This window comes from Silurus meridionalis, chromosome 2, assembly GCF_014805685.1.
Source record: "Silurus meridionalis isolate SWU-2019-XX chromosome 2, ASM1480568v1, whole genome shotgun sequence".
Lineage (NCBI taxonomy): Eukaryota > Metazoa > Chordata > Actinopteri > Siluriformes > Siluridae > Silurus > Silurus meridionalis.
The window spans coordinates 11546010-11563631 of NC_060885.1; the positions used below are offsets into that span (position 1 = coordinate 11546010).

The 17622-nt window shown below is 38.0% G+C and overlaps 1 protein-coding gene across 27 annotated transcripts in view; it reads right to left on the bottom strand.

Moving 5' to 3' along the window:
- Window positions 1-17622, bottom strand: part of camk2g2 (calcium/calmodulin-dependent protein kinase (CaM kinase) II gamma 2) — a 65060-nt gene that overhangs the window by 10987 nt on the left and 36451 nt on the right. For 11 of the 27 annotated variants that reach the window (XM_046834210.1, XM_046834245.1, XM_046834229.1 and 8 more), the window contains exons 5-14: window positions 17237-17302; window positions 15420-15492; window positions 13100-13202; window positions 12295-12378; window positions 12100-12194; window positions 11303-11425; window positions 8067-8150; window positions 7901-7943; window positions 7547-7609; window positions 3745-3785 (exon numbers count right to left, since the gene is read on the bottom strand). In XM_046834210.1, the coding sequence (XP_046690166.1) occupies window positions 3745-3785; window positions 7547-7609; window positions 7901-7943; window positions 8067-8150; window positions 11303-11425; window positions 12100-12194; window positions 12295-12378; window positions 13100-13202; window positions 15420-15492; window positions 17237-17302 (775 nt within the window). Of the gene's footprint in view, window positions 1-2802; window positions 2836-3744; window positions 3786-7546; window positions 7610-7900; window positions 7944-8066; window positions 8151-11302; window positions 11426-12099; window positions 12195-12294; window positions 12379-13099; window positions 13203-15419; window positions 15493-17236; window positions 17303-17622 lie in introns of all 27 variants that reach the window. The other 16 variants (XM_046834220.1, XM_046834261.1, XM_046834313.1 and 13 more) reach the window with 3 other exon arrangements.

The following is a 17622-nucleotide window of genomic DNA, read 5'->3' on the forward strand; positions in this document are numbered from 1 at the left end:
CACAGTGCAAAAATGATTTTCGTTCAATTGATTTCCAAATTAAATGAGTCCAAAAAAGGCCGAGGTCACAGTGTGAACGAGGAAGCCAACCCTGTGCACAGGGGCTGCTGATGTTACACAGCACATCCATCTATTATCCATCGCTTTCTGCTACTATACACTGCAAAATGAATTTGAATGCAGACATAAAACAGGTTGTCTTCAATCTGCATTCAATTACTTTTATATTCGTACTATACTCAGGGAACTATGTGTAAACGTCACATGCGCGCTCTTTTAGCATTCACAATCTGGAGATAACAAGCTTTGGTTCATGCATAAGTCTAACAAGTTAGAACTGCTCTAGTGCTCAGGATGAAGACAGAAACAAAGCAGGAGCCATTAGCATTCAAAAACAGCATGACATTCGAAGAGGTTATCCTAAAGCATTAGGGGAAATGTCAGATTAAATAATAAAAAGGATCGTGCTCCTGCAGAGAGATAAACTGGTACCTACGGAGACAAAAATAACTTCACATCAGTCTACAATTATTAACATTATACCGGATATCATGGAAGACATTGGCAAGTCTCTGTGGAGGAATGCTACAGGTCCCTGACAGTCCACTGGTGCATGCAGTGAAAGAGTTCAAAATTAAATAAAAGCCAAAAACAAGCTTTTTCCCCATTGAATTTTATGGTTTACTATTGAGTTACATAGGCAATGACTACATATGGAAATAAAACAATTGAAAGGAGCTCAATTTTATTAAAGTACAATTATCTATTTACTCGTTTCATTCTTTCATCTGAATGGTGAAAGTATTGGGACATTTGAGTACTCTTTTTATTTTTTGAACAAGAAAGGTTTGTGTTTGAAAGGAAAAAAACACACCTGGATTTAAACGCTCCATTAGCATCGCATACACATTAACTTTCCACCACAAATAAAGGAACAAATATATTTAAAAAGTGACTGAGGCACAGCTTACTTTTATTATACAACAGAAAAAAAGGCAATAAATACACTCTATGGACAAAAGTATTTGGACACCTGACTTTTTAAGCCATATGTGGTTCTCACTCAAATTTGGAGGAAATTTGGATACACAATTGTATTTTGGATGAGGTAGAATTACACTTGAACTAAAAGACCTACAAAGAACGCTGCATGAAGACATGGTTTACATTAGTTGAAGTGGAATATCTTGAGGGGCCTGTTTAGAGCTTACTGACCCTACTAATAACCTTTGAGATAAATTGGAACACAGACTGCACCCCAGGCTTCCTCACCCTACATGAGTACCTGACATTACAAACGCCCTTGTAGCTGAATGAGCACAAATATCCATAAGCACACGCGGAAATCTAGTGGAACGTCCTTCCAGAAGAATGGAGGTTATTAAAATGCAAATGAGGACTAAATGTGGAATGGGATGTTTATAGAGCACATACAAATGATACTGTACGGTGTCCACAAACATTTGTCCATATAGTGTATAATCACATTTATGCTCAGATATAAATACCAATACGATGGTCTGTTCATTTGTAAGAATTGCACGAGATGGTCTCTGATAAAACGCTCAAGATAAACCTTGGTCACACTCAGTTTGTGTGATGGTGGGAAGAAAAGCATTCAAGGAATAAGGAGAGCACAGTAAGTGTTTCCGTTTGCGTGTGTGTGTGTGTGTTGGGTCAGGCCTGATCTCGTGCAGTTGAAGCAGAGGTAATGGGTGGTGTGCATTGTGAGATGATCGCACATGCATCGATAAAAACAGGGGTCTGGCAGAAAGCCTGGAACATCGGGTTGCCTTGAGAAAAGCATCTCTTTCTCAAAGTGAAAATCTAATTAATATTTCTACAAATTTGGTGTTTTAAGTGCACATCCTTAAAAGATTTGTGATTTACTAATACAGGAGCTCCCAGCACCACATACAAGTCTATCATTGCTGAAATCTATCACTGGACTGGATCAGATCTGAAATCAAACCCTACTAAGCTGTTACTGCATGCTGCTGCTGCCTATTAAATGTAACCAACCAAAGACAGAACACCAAAGCATGAGAAATGTCCCAATGATCCATACATGCATAAGTTTGTTTGTAAATGAGAGCATAAAAATAAAGTAAGTATAACTATGACGAGTATAAAAAGTTCTTCCTCACTCTGGCAAGCTAAGAATGACAACATTTCTGCAATCGCCACGCTGAGACACATCACCTGCTGCATGTGGGGTTGGTGATGTGTGGGTGCGGGTGCTGTATACAGTAATTGCGGGATACTGTGTTGGGTGTCTGGTATACTTTGTTAGTGTAGATCGGCATGGAGTAGTCTGGTGTAGGTGAACAGAAATAATAAGAGCAAAAGGTTTGATTTCTGCACTTCTGAGAACTCTGCCACAGAAGGCTCCTAGTTACAGCATGAAATGCTATAAGGTCCACTAAGTAATAAACTGAATGGCCCCTGATCAACACTCCTGCATCATAAATAAGACTCTGGTGCTTTGCTGCATCAACTACAGAGGCACGGTGACAGGTTTTCTCTGCCTCAGCCTTTTCTCCACTCGTCCTAAACATTAGGCAGCACTGATCTGTTACGCCATTTGAATAGGAAGCAACAGCAACATACATCTTAGTGGACCTTGGAGGAGTATGTGGTGTGATGTGCACAGATACATGCATGTCTGTGTCTATAAAACCAAAGGGAATGACTGTGATATCTGATCAAAAACGGATAAAAGTCCAATGAGAAAAGAAATAACTAGCGGGAAAGAAAAGGGGGAACATGAAAAAGTGAGGGGAGACATAGAACAAATCTCACCATCAAACAAACACTGGAGCTTGACTTCCTTTTCTGAACAGTGTAAAACATAGAAGGTTATATAATAAAAAATAAATAAAAAGATAGCATAGGAGCAGAAGGGGGAAAATAAGCCAATGAAAACAGGGATAGAAAAATACAGCTGTGCAATAGAGGATCTTTTAGAAAACAGGAAGAGGAGGAATAACCACAAAAAACTGATGAGGGATCGATATTCTAACAAATAAATAAATAAATGTGCATATATAAAACATACGCAAATCTGTATATATTTGTGTGTGTGTATATATATATATATATATATATATATATATATATATATATCATTACACTAAATATTTCACTTTGTGCAGTTAGTTTACCTACATAACTTTAGCAGAACTCTCCACATGGAAAGGTACGTACTGTTTTAAATAGGAGTACAATGCCAACTATTCACTGCATGCACTGAGACTAGCACAGGGAACAGTAGGCCCAACTTAAGGAAGCAAAGCAGAAGAAAAGAAAGGGAAAAAAATAAAGGAGAGTTGAAGAGAAATAAAGAGAGATAGAAAGGCAACTGCCAGCCCTGTAAAAATGCAATTTGTTGAACAAATAACAATCAAATAACAAACAACAAGTAGTTACTTATTCAAATGTCAATCAATAGCCCAAAAAATTATGAATGCCCATAAGACAGAAAAATATTCAGACATGTAAATCTACAAGGTTGAAAAGAGAGGGGATATAATAGTGACAGCAAGACAGAAAGAAGCTGAGATAGAGCGAGAAAGAGGTGGAGTGGAAAAATTGATGGTAAAAGAGTGGCAAAGATAAGAGTGATAAAATGAAACAGAGAAAGAGAGAGGGGGGTAAAAGAAAACTAGATCATGAAAGAGTGAGAAAGCGTAAGAGTGTGTGTGTGTGTGTTTGTGTTTTTCTCAGAGTAATGTCAGAGCTTACCTTCACTCCATCCGACTTTTTGTTCAATAAACTTTTGCATGCTGAAAAACAAAAGACAATATACACAGTTTAAGACACATTTTATTAATAATAGAAAAAACTGGCCAGAAGAAGCACTGCAATATAAGTAGCACTTCCTCCTGAAAAATGTAATGTGCCAGAGCAGACTGAAGATGTCTGAGTCCGAGGTGTTGTGTCCTTTTTTTTTTCTTTTTCTTAATTTACAAGCTGGTAGCGAAACGTTGAAACGTGTTGCACACTATTTAATATATTTGCATACAAATATTAAAATGTTCCCCTGAAGACAGACAGACATACAGAAGGATGCACACAACTTACAGCTTTGAGATAGATAGACACAAACACATGGGTAGCACTGAAATGTTGTGGACACTGATAAGACAGAAATAAGGAAAGAATCTCCTAAAAAACATAATACAAAAAACTATTACTAGGCTTTTATTTTGTTTTGTGGAACCTAAAATTCTCTTACCTTCCAATTGGCAAAAGGTAGAAGAGAGGCAAGAAAAAAAAAGGTTGAGATTAGAATCAATAATCAGTGATATGTTTTGGGGAAAAGATTGGTAGGAAATGTCTTTTTCATGCTTGGTCCATGCAGCGAGGTGACTACTGCCTCGACATGCAGATTTGGATAACAAGCAAATATCTTTCCTGTCTCCAGTGAGTCGACATGTAGACCAACATGAGGCCTTGGTTTAACATGCAATTATCAGGCAGAAGTCCTACTGAACCCGTATACTGAGAGCTAACCAAGTGGAAGTTCTGGATTAGGATTGAATAATGTTTCATGAAAGAAAAGAAAAAAAAAGAAAAGAAAAAGGCACTTAAAGTTAATTCCAAGTAGGTCAGTAACCCAGAGGTGCCAAATAATATGTTTTAAATGTGTTTTGTGGACCATAATTAAAGGAATTCTGATTTTTTTTAATTCTATTTCAGTATCTACTAGGGTCAGAGAACGCAATACTTGTATATTCTTATCTTTTATGCCTTTAATATGTATAATTTTGCAAACTTTTTTGACCCCCCCAATCCAATAATATGGGCTAGTCCAGTTCAGCTGTAGGTGGCAACACTGCTAACAAAAGATCTGTTTTGTTTGTGATATACAGTATGTTTAAGCCACTTGTGGATTCAGAATGTGACTTCCAGATTAATGCTGATAAACGTACAAATTTGAGAACGGTTAAATGTGTTCTTGGCCTAATAAACTGATTTATTTGAGTTTAAATCAGTTTATTAGGCCATTTAATTTTTTTTTCATTTAAAAACGTGAAAAACATTTTAGGCTATTTGGGCATTTATCATTTATTAGGCACTTATGCATACCTGGCATTAGACCAAGTGTAATGTGGCCTGTTATCTAAAATAAACTTGACACCCCATACAATAAATCATCATTAGGCCAGGTTTACACTGCACTTACGCACACCTTGTGGAATTCTAATCAGAATACTTCACTGAACTTTCTACACTGGATTCAATTCAATTCACACACACCCTCAAGCAGACCTTAGCTTCAAGGCGATTGCAGGCTAAAGGCAGGCATGCCTCTTGGATACTGATGCAGCAAATTGTTTTTTTGAACATCTTGTTTTCCATGCACACACACTTCTGGACACATGCTGGACAGCGCAACATGTCTGCTCAATTTAAACATGAACCCACTGGCCCTCTCTGGTCAGTGTATGTTGTCCAACATTTTTACAAATAAAAAAAGCATGCTGACACATGAGCATAAACAGACACACACATACTCTCATACACACACTGTTTCAACTTGGAGCTTCATAGTTTTTTTTTTCTCTTTTTTTTTTAAACATGGGATAATGCTGTTGCAAAACTGCATCTAAACTCCAAACAGGTTTTTAAACAGGAATAGGAAAAACTTACTGAGGTCAATATTATTGTAGCATGTTAAAATTATGCTAATGGAACCCAAGTAGATATTCGCTATGCTTCTCAACAGTGTGCTGTGGACTCAAAGGTTTAAGGTTCACCGGACGCCCATTCTCTACTGTCAAACCCACAGAGCAGAAAGCACAATAATTCCCTTAAACACGTTTTAAAGAATGTTGAATATTGCATTCAGAAGACGTTCACTTTGCGGGACAAATCATTTGCAATTATACAATGTCAATTCAACAATTGTAGCTTTAAGTGATTTTCCCTTCAGTCTATTCAGCATTTAATATAAACACATGGCAGGCTATCCTTGACTGATATTTCATATTTTATTTTCCACCAAATTTCCACTCCCTTGTCTTACAAGCTAGATTTGTTATGTAATCCTTTCACCATTCACCAAAAGGGAATCAAATGTGTCCATCAAAAAAATGCAAAATATAAAAAAAAAAAAAAATCCCATGGTCATTATTTGCAAAAGTAAAGCACAAACTAATTCAGCTGAAATCACTGATTTTTAATATGAGTCTGAGGAAGGCTGTTTGCAGGGCTCGTCAATAGACGTAATATAAGTGACTGGCCATTATAGGAAGAAGAATGTTTACAGTGCTAAAAAGTATCTTCTTTCAGCTTCTACCGTTAGAGGTTGCCACAGCGGATCATACGTCTCCATATCCCCCTCTCCTCTACATCTGCCGCTTTTAACCCAACCACCTGAGTCTATTCCCTCACCACATCCATAAACCTCTTCCTTGGTCTTCCTCTTTTCCTCCTTCCTGGTGGCTCCATCCTCAGCATTCTCCTACTGATATACCCCATGTCCCTCCTCTCCACATGTCCAAACCATCTTAATTGCCCTTCCCTCACCTTGTCAATAAAAACGCCCTACATGCGCTGTCCCTCTAATAAACTCAATTCTAATCCTGTCCATCCTCGTCACTCCCAAATCAAATCTCAACATCTTCAGCTCTGCTACCTCCAGCTCCACCACCTGTCTTTTACTCAATGCCACTGTCTCTAAACCGTACAACATCGCAGGTCTCACCACAGTCCTATAGACTCTCCCTTTCACTCTTCTATTACAAATAATATATATACATACATACATACATATCATACACATAAATGAGAGAAAGAGAATTGTCAAAAGTGTATTTTCTCTTAAAGAGTTTCATTATATATTATTTTTAAAAAATTTACATTTGCTCTTGGTTGCCAATTTACATTGTTTTTATCATGTCTTTTTTTGTGTGATATCACTAGACAGATGCTCTATTATTTAACCAATAGTGTTGATGGAGGATGCAATGGCTATTTCAGCCACTTTCGGCTCCTGGCTACACACAATAATTATGGCGGTTATGACCATCCTAGAGGTTTTGGGAATGCAACATCTCTAATAACTAATCAGTACTGTTACACGTTTATTTGAACATTAGCTTGCTAAATGTTATCAAAGTCAGTTTTACTGCTAATTGGCCTGTCATGCACATTATAACTGACAACATCCTAAAGATTTGCACTGATATAGCATGACCCTTTGCCATACCACACTTTTTGAAAAGACTGACACTTTGAAGCAGAGATGGTTATGGTTGCTTGGGGATGATTAAAACTGCGAGAGGTTTAATAACTCCAGCTAATACTCAAGAGCATCTTACTGTTTGGAAAATATGGTCCTACTATGAGACATTTCACACTGAACCATCTGCTGAATGTGCCAATAAAACTGTCCTCAACACCAGCATGTTTGTGTATCTGTGTCTCTATTAAAGTGTGTGCACTGAGAGTCCGTGCGTTCAGGGCAGACCATTCTCCCGCGTGCCAAACATACGGGCAGATTGAAGACCGAGAGGCAAACAGTGCCCTCTCCACATACCTTCCTGTGCCAGCGCGGCCGTGCTGGTGGTGGGGGCGGCGGGGCTCGTGTGCTGCCGGCCCACTATTGGACAAAGAAGCATTCCGTTGGGAGGGACTAATGTGAGGCCATGCCCCTTTACTAATGACAACACTTCCCATCCACTCCAGTAACACACATCAAGCATAAGTCTTATCAAGTCAGTGTGTGTTTTGATAGTCAATCAGACAAAGTCATAAAGTACAAAGCCAGGACACATATGGTAAAAAAACCTAAATAATGGTCTTATGTTCTAAGAAAAAGTATGACTGTGTGCTGATAAAAACACGTAACGTTTTGGAAAAATGCAGCACTCTTACTCTACACGTCACTCACCAGAGAAATTTCTAGACACAAGCATGGTGGTCAGAATGGCTCCCTGCAAAATGAACACAGAACTCGATTAGCTTGTAGAATTAAAAAAATATATAAAATTAAATCGAAAATTAAGCGAAGTAGCTCGTCTTACTGACAAAACTATCTGAGTAAGTGAATCACACACCTTCAGCTTTCTCCTGGCATTGAATTTGCGCAGACACTCAACAGTCTCTTGGCGATGCATCATGGAAGCCACAGTGGAGCGTTGCTGCATGGGAAAGAGGAGTGAGGAGTGAGCACAAAGCAGTAATATCATATCATCGGCTACTTTGCTCTGACTTCAAAGGTAGTAAATGAAAAGAACTATGCTAGACACTATGCCAGTGATCGAAGAGAAGCTTCAGTGATTTCCAATAGTATTCTACAAAGCCAAAATAATGTAAATAATAAAATTTTGCCAGGATCTAATTTTGCAATTTAGGGTTCTTTTGAAATTTGCAGAACTCCAACCGAAACATAGAGCTTTCGAAGCTCAGAACTAAAAACGTAACTCAAAAAAGTAGAAAGGAAAAGAATCGAGAATGTGTACATTATGCACAATTACTGATGATTTCTGACTCAATCAGAATAGCAAGAAACTTCAAATGATTTAAGACTGATGTATGTAACTGCAGGACATTTTTCATCATTAAAAGAAATACACTTCATCAGAATGACAGCAGGAAACAGGCTCAGTCCAGATGAGGAAAAAAGAACTAATTTAGCCCTTTAATCTGGAGAAAGGAGTGTCAGGTCTGAACTGAACTCATTCATTATTCATCACATATGTGGGGTGCAGCCACTCTGTCATGTTTTATACAAATTCACAGAAGGGGGTGAAAAAACAAATACAAAATAAATCAATAAAAAAAAATTATTTGTATAGTGTATTAACACATTCAGCACAAGTTATTTAGTAAAACAGGTGGAAGAATTGAAAAAATTTTGCTTAAAATGTATATAACTGTAAATCTATATATAGACATGTTTCTGAAGCACTTATTAATAAATGTGGCCAAAGACAGTTTCCCCATCACCTTGACTTTTTCTCCCTCTACAGTGCCCCTTATAGATTCATCTATATACTTTATAGCGTCTGAAAGAGCAATTTCAGATGCAGCAAGTATATGTTTCCATCACCTGGGACTCAGTAGAAGAAGCAATAATTACTGTCTTCACAGTGCACAGGATCAAATCCTGTGGAATTCATGTTGGATGTGAGGAGATGAGCAGCTTGCTGACTAGGTAGAGTTTATTTCAGCCAGAACTTTCTCTTCTCATTGTTGCTGTTAATTCAAACTACAGCTGAAACAGCGTGTCTTATTTTGGAACGTCTCAGCACTTTATTCAGTCTAGTAGTTACTTTCAGCCTCCGATGATCCACCCGGGAGATACAGACTGCCCAGTGTCTTTTGCACATGTCTCTGGATACATCCTTTAAAATGAAGGCTGATTTCCAATTGGTTCTCTGCTCTTCTATGCAATGGATTTAAGTTTAAAAGCCAAAGTTTTGAACAACAAAACAATGAGCTTTTTGGAGCAAGAAATGTTTACTGGTCTCAAAGAACTTCACAGAATCCTGCCTTTAAAACTATTTGAGAGTTTTTGGTGTGAAGCACTTAGTGCTGAGTAAGCAGATTAATTTCAACAGGAAATGGGTCTGTGGCTGCTCATCTGCCATGTCGGTCAAACTGTCAGTCCTGTGAAAGTATGCATTTTACCATCCTTTGTGTTTGATGGCAAGAGAAAGCTGAAATATTGTCCAACAAAACACATTTTTTTTTTTTTTTTTAAGAGAAAAACACATTGTGCTTTAACTAAAACTTTTCCGAAAGTATTAGTATCAAGGATCCTTATTGTGAATTAATTAGGTTTCTGGACAAACAAAACATGTAACTGGACATCACGTTGGAACCTTCATTTGACAGATAGACAGAATAATGGTACGATTTTTGAAGTCCTTATCCCCAAACTTTGAATATGAACCACTGTTCTTTGGTTGAAAATTTAATTTAAGGACAATTAGAACATTTCTTGGCATATTGTGCTAACAGGCGAGTATTTGACCATTTTAAGTAAGTTTAAATGACCTCTTTAAATAAATCAGTCAAAATTATTCATTTTTAAAGTGTAAGAAATGTGGCCTTTATTTTGGCCTATACTAGGGCTGTATGATTTGGGGAAAAATACCATGTTGCAATTATTAAGGTCAATATTGCAATATGCGCTCCTTCTTTTTCTTCTTTCGGCTGTTTCCATTAGGGGTCACCACAGCGGATCATCCGTCTCCATACTACCCTGTCCTCTACATCTGCCTCTTCCAAACCAACTACCTGCATGTCTTCCCTCACCACATCCATAAACCTCATCAAACTGTCCATCACCACTGCAAATAGGAAAGGGCTCAGAGCCGATCTTTGATGCAGTTCAACCTCCACCTTGAACCAGTTTGTCGTTCCTACTGCACACTTCACTGCTGTCACACTGTCCTCTTACATGTCCTAATATTGCAATATGCGATTACGATACAATAAGAAGGTTTCACTTGATTGGTTATCAGAAAATTGTACACAGATTAGTGATGCTGAAATGTGTATTTGTAAAACAAGTAAGTTTTTACAAATAAAATAACATTTGCATTATATAAAAGTTTTACAAAAAATATTTTTTTGACAAAAGGAATCTTGCATAGGGTGGCAAAAATTCTAGAAGCCCTGTTTGCGCAGGATGTAACAGACACCGGAGAGAGAGAGAGAGAAAATGTTACACTTATCATAAGGCATGACTTTTGCAAACACATCTGTAAATGTGCTTTGTTTTGTTTGGGTAACAGGTTGCCTTGTTTTGTTCAGCTGTCTCTTTACTAATCTGGGTTTTCTCCGTCACGCATTCAACATATTTTTCTCTGTGCTGTTACACATTTGTCATATTGCCACTTAATGTAGCAACTTTAATTTAGCAAACCTTGCACAGTACCAGTAATCTCAAAGCCAAAACATCGCCATATAACAGAGGTAGCGGTTTATCTTTTAGCTAACAATTCAGTGTCGGTCTGCTTGCCATCCATCTTCTGGTCTCCACACTGCACACACCGGAAAGTCACGTGCACTGCCTAAATTGAGACTATCTGGTCTTTTCTGTTTGGTTAGCAGCATGGAAAATCTGCTCTCAGAAAGTATGTGTCCACACATGTACTTGTTTATTTCATAAAAGCGCAACATTTTGCTGTCATATAATAGCACACAAGCTGACATCGCGATTGCGATACAATTAATTGCGCAACACCACTGTCTGTACTCAGGTTTTGAATACTGATAAGGAAAAAGTGGTGTTGTGCCATCTTTCATAAAATATTATAAGATCGAAAGTTAAAGCACTTACGCAAACCCATGGGTGCTTGAGGGCCTGGTCAGCCGTTATCCTTTTAGCCGGGTTGATGGTCAGCATCTGGTTGATGAGATTTTTGGCCTCTGGAGTAACAGTGTCCCACTCTGGAGAGGGGAACTGGGGAAAAAAAGAGAACAAAAAGTTGGAGAAAGAATATATACTGTGTTTTAAGAAAAGATTAAGAAACAAACCGATGAACTATGAACATATAATGAGAATAAAAAATAAAATATAAAAAAACAGTGTTCAACTCTTACTTATAAATCAATGAATTACATATACCTATGTGACCATGTTAATTTTTAATTACATTTACACCATGTTAGAACAGTTAGGGGCATCAGATGTTAAAGTTAGAAGCACATTTTCATGTCCAGCATACAGCTACTGTAGAATAACTTATTGAATGCTATGCACATTTAAGGAGTGATGGACATGGGCATCTCTGATTGATTAGAAGGTGACCTAACTCTCAAATAGGCCAATTCAAAATTAATAGGGGCATAAAGCCTGGGCTTCTCGCTCTTAGTCGATGTAACTGGCCGTGGGTGTGACATTCTCCGTGTCACAGGTTTGACTGATTAGACTGCTTGCCAAATCAACTAGACTAATCGGCGAAAAGCAACACTGCCTCAAATCCATTTATCTGGCACGAACTGATCCGACATTGAATTGAAAGAAGAAATGGATAGAATCTATGAAACAGTTCTGAGGGAAAATATGCGTTTAATTCTTTAATATGACAAGTAAGAGGAAAAAAGAAAAGCGCCATTTCAAATTTGATTTCTTACATCATAAGCTCCTGCTTTGATCTGTTGGTAGAGTTTGTGTTGGTCCTCATCCCAGAATGGGGGGTAGCCCACCAGCAGAATGTACAAGATCACACCTACACAGATTTATAGCATTAAACCGACAATAATGCTAACCAGACTAAAAAAATTATAAATAAATACAAAAGATCAGTGTTGAGAGAGAGAGAGGAATACCGCATGCCCAGATGTCAACAGGCTTCCCATATGGGTCCTTCCTCAGAACTTCAGGGGAAAGATAGCCAGGGGTGCCAGCAAAACCTGTACAGAGAAACTAGAAGTTTAGAAAACCAAGTGTGTAAAAAATTTAATCAAACTCAATAATTACTAATTACAACCCATACAATTTCCTACTCTTTTGTTCATTTAGTGACTACATATTTATTACTCGATTTATGTTTGGTCAGTTTATCGTATAATGTTGTGTATAACATACAGTGTTGCTGTTTAATGTTAATCAACATGTACTGGAAGATCTCCATTTCATTCCTCACTCGACATGTATGTGACGGGAAGCAAAGACAAAGTTGACTGAAGTTCCTGTTGGTCAGGTTTTGATTTCTGCACACATTGTTCAGTTTTTTAGGCTAGGATAAGGCTGCTTTTGTTCACTGTCAATGCATATTCCTTTCTTAGAGATGCAAGAGCATATTTGTTACTACACAGATAAATATAGCAAAAAACAAGCAAATATTTGGCTATGATTAACAAACAAGCTCACTTGCATTAGTGCCCTGGGTTTGAGTGCCCACTACACATATATAAGCAGTCAGCATCCACCTAAAGCAGTATTGGATCCTCTCCCAATTCACATGGGGGAGGAATGAAAGAATAATAAATTAAAGGAGAAGCTTGAACCATCATCTTTTGGGAATTTTGTACAAAGCAAAAAAGTGTGTATGAGCAATGACTAAAGTGACTAAACAGGTCTCAGCCCTATACTGTGCTGTAACAGATGTTGAGCATGAAGTCAAATTCTTACCAAACCATGCCTGCTGATCTCCCTGCACCTCAATAGCCAGCCCAAAGTCAGCCAGCTTTACTGCTGCCCCCTTCATCTTACTGGCCAACAGCAAGTTCTCTGGCTAAAAAAACATGGAAAGAAAGAGTCACATTGTTACCTTTATTAATGAACTAAAAATTTTGAGACCTTCCTATATAAGAACTACATTACACTTGATGTGTTTTGAAAAAGACAAGAATTGACAGCAATACTACAGCAATACAGTGAACATAAACTTATATATGAACATTACTATAAATACGAATGCGAAAGAGAATAATGTGTCCTTAAAATATCTTGCTGTCTGCCACACTGCTCTACTAGCTAAACTTTCAGTAATTAAGTGCTAGATTAAAACAGGTCTTAAAAATAATATATCAGAATTATTGATGAATAAAATAAATTTTCATGTAAATACAGGAAAATCTTTTCTGGGTCTTCCAGTGAAAATACACTACAGGTGCATGTGCTTCTAATAAAGATTCTGTTGTGGAAAATCTACTAGTAATGCCATGGATGTTTAGTTACTCATCAGGAAAACAAAAAACAAAAATATCAGAAAAATACACAGTCAGGCCAGAGGTGAACAATGTGACATTTTCCACTCTATTGTGAAGCTGTATGACCTTCATTAGGGAGAACTTTCTATTGAATTGTGATAGCTGGCACTTTGGCCTGCTCATCATCCTAAAGCCAATTATGCTGAAGGTTATACTAAGCAAACAGAGTGAGGGCTTAAACAACGGTGATAAGAGCTAGAAGACATCAATGTACAAAGCACATCCCATTAGGGGTCTTTCATCACAGCACAGCAGGAATATTAAGCAGTTTTTAAATTGGACTCCAGGTATTGTGATTGAGTGCAGGACCGAAAGAAAGATGCGACAGCATGTTAATGTCTCTTGGCAGTTTAATGAGAAGGGTGTACTGGGGTTCATGAGGTCTTCTCACTTTGCTACTGTTCAGAATTTTAACTTCCTGCTCTATTTAGTTACATGCAACTTAATATAATTAACAGATGTTTTGAATCGGCTGTAAATCTGCATTATCGTCGTCTTTTGTGGGGCAGGACTGATGAATAGAATTTAAGATGACATTACAGGTCTAGTCCAGCCCCTCCGTCCCCTGCAGTCTGACGTCACACTGCTTGCTATGGTAACCATCCCACCATGCCTCTTTCTCTCTTAAGATCATTGTTTGTTTCTCTGTGTGTCTGCTGTCTCTGGCTAAAGGTAAGCTGTGAGAGACAGTGAAATATATCCAAGCTTGTGAGACGAAGAGAAAGAGAGAGATTAAAGACTGCACTCTCTAGCCCCTGATCTCACAGTTTGCCTCTGCAGCCTGTTCTGTTCCATCCTCATGTCAGACAACCAGAAAGACCCATGGTTCCTCTAACAGTGTCACAGGAGATTATTCTCTAGAGGTCCTGACACTGTTCCTCTCACCTACCTACACACAATCATACAGATCTAATCACCTAGAGCCCTCTGGATGATATGTAGGTTTAGTGTGCAAACAACGGTGCCAAATGAACTGCACAATGCAGAGAAGAAGCAAACAAGGCAGGTGCTGAATCTAATGGAAGTTCTAGTATCTATGATGAACCATAAATTGTACATCTGTCAAGTCAAGTTTAATTCTATTGCGCTTTTCACAATGGACATTTTTTCAAAGCTGCTTCACAGAATTTAAGAATAAAGGTAAATGATGTGTATTTATCTCTGATGGCAAAAACTCCCTTAGACGTTCTGAGAAAGAAACCTCGAGAGGAACCAGACTCATTTGGGTGATATCAAGAAAGTGATTAGAAATCTTTAAAACAACACAAAACCCTGGAGCGTAAGAACTAACATGAGCACCAAATTGTGTGTGTGATTGTGAGTAATGTCCATTCTACAGTCTTATACAGTCATTTGAGGTTATGGAAGCAAAGCAACTCATAAAATAGCTCAACATTTAAGATCTGTCTCCTTTGCATTAGTTGATTTTTCCTGCTATTGTAGTTTGTGGTTGTTCATGTCATACAGATCAACTACGGCCTGATGTCATGACTTAAAGATGCTCAAACAAACACAGTTGTTAAAATAAAAAATCCAAAATTATAAAATAATACTAAAAATACTACTAATAATAAGGAGGCATTGTTCTCCAGGGTAGTGAATGACGTTTTGCACTGCAAGCCTGTGTGTGCACGTGATGCCACGCAGTTGCCGAATAAAGGGGGTTCAAGTGGGATTGGGGTCATCTGATGACGTCCTCTGCTTTCAACACAGGTTTCCATAACAACGGCATGACTCACCTTCAGGTCCCTGTGCACAATGTCATGCTGGTGAATGTGGCTCACGCTCTCCAGGATCTGATTAATGCAGTGACTGAAACAAAAAGAGAGACAAGGAAAGTTATCGCCGTTGTAATTTCTGCCACTTCTGAATGTGGATAGATTGATTTTATGGTTATAAATATACAACCAGAGAAAGTGCACCGAAGATAAAGAGATACATTTACATTTGTTACAAGGGCCAGAGGAAATTTTCTATTGTTGAACATTTAGCATTGAACCCTAGTTACCCAAGCAGTTGGTCATTTCAAGCATCTCTCTAGGTATTAATGTAATCAGAGAAGCTGCCAACATCTTAAAAGCTTACAAGAAAAGAAATAAAAAATTAACATAGACACCAATGAAGAAAAACTGCAATCAAAAATACAAACATAATATGCTAATAATTAACTTTGGCAAATAAGTGACTTTTCGCAAATTCAAATTAATAAAATCTAGCCTTCGAAAGTTCACCAAGCTGTCTGTGGGTGGCAAACTCTGCATCTGTGCTGTAATCTGGGAGGCTAGGTGGCAGGCTTGGCCTCCAGGCCTTCTGGTCCACATTGTGTTTAGAGTGTTTTTGTTGCCTCCTGCTTTAGTAAAGTTGGCCTACATTATAAGCAGCTACTATGGGTGCGTATTAAACATGTTTGTGCGGTACTTTGTACATCTAAAAAGGACCCCTTTAGAAATACTGAACTGCACTAACTAGGATGTGCTACTTCATGTCCAGTGATCATTGGACAGGTTTTAGGTCCACCAAAACTTGGTCCAGCATAAAGAATTTACTGAAGGTGAATAGATCAATTAAACAGGATGTGGAATTAGCATTGAAATCATTTACCTTTGTGACCAGCTTCACCTTCTCACAATTATTAATGTATGAACAAGAGCTAAAGTCAACATTGACATATGTGTGCTTTCTACTGTATACTGCCTTCTTTGTGTGCACTTCCATTGACTCGTACTACAGAAATTGGATGCGGTTGATGCACTTCATGCCCACCAACTTCTTGTTGTATCTGAAATAGCTAAGAGCTTCTGTAGGGTATATGCTCATGGCAAGCATTTTTGGTGATTAAAACACTAAAAACTAAATATTCTCTAGAGAAGTCAGCCGTGTTCATCTTTTAAGGCTATTCTCAACCTGGGAACTAAACTCAAATTATTATAATTTTTTGCTTATCCACTGTGTGAAAGAAAGATGTCCTGACCACATGAAAATGATCAACGCAGCCAAAATCCACAAGCTGAGTGAAAAAGTAACGGTTTCGCTGGCTGACCTCTGTGCTGAAAAAAACTCCAGGTTGTGTTGTGGAGTGAATCCACTTACGATATGAACGTAACACTCGTACTCTAACATAATCGATGACAAAATCTCCATGCTGGTGGCAATGTGAGCGACTAACTTTCACATACAGTGCACTGACAGATGTATGCACACCTGTATTGTTACTATAGCAACCAATTTGATTATGCAAGCAGACCGAACAAATTGAGTTTACGCACTTGATATTTGCAATGCAGACAAAAAATTATATTTGAGCAACAACCTGCTGTGTGACCAACATCTACAATACAGGGGAAATAATATTCAGGCTTTTCTGAGCCCATTATTTCACCCAGCAAGGTAATTAATGTTTTAGTTACAATAGTGGTCTGGCAAAACATCCCTCAGTACCAGGATTTTTGTTGTGCATGTGCGTGTGTGTGTGTGCATGTGCATGTGCATGTGCGTGTGTGTGTGCTTACATGCAATGTAATGTAAATGTGTGTTGCACGCACTAAAATGGACCCACCTGGCATCAGCTTCACTATAATACTCTCGAGCAACAATGTCTTCAAAAAGCTCTCCACCAGTGACACTGAAGACAAAGAGAAGAAAAAAACAACATTTAAAGCATTGTATAAACTGTATTATTATTCTGCCGAATAAACAATTTGTAATAATCCAAAAAGTGTTTAAACACACTTCGATGAGAAATGCATTAAGATGCACACAGTGTTCTTGCACCATACTGATGGTGAACAGCAGAATCTCATCAGCTAAAAAATAAAAAGTTCCTCATGACATTGATTGGCAATAGCTGTGCAAAAATATCGTCACGGAACACAAATAAACCTGCTGAGAACGCAAAAAAGCATGACAGCTTCAATGTATCACCAGATATAGAAAATAATGTCA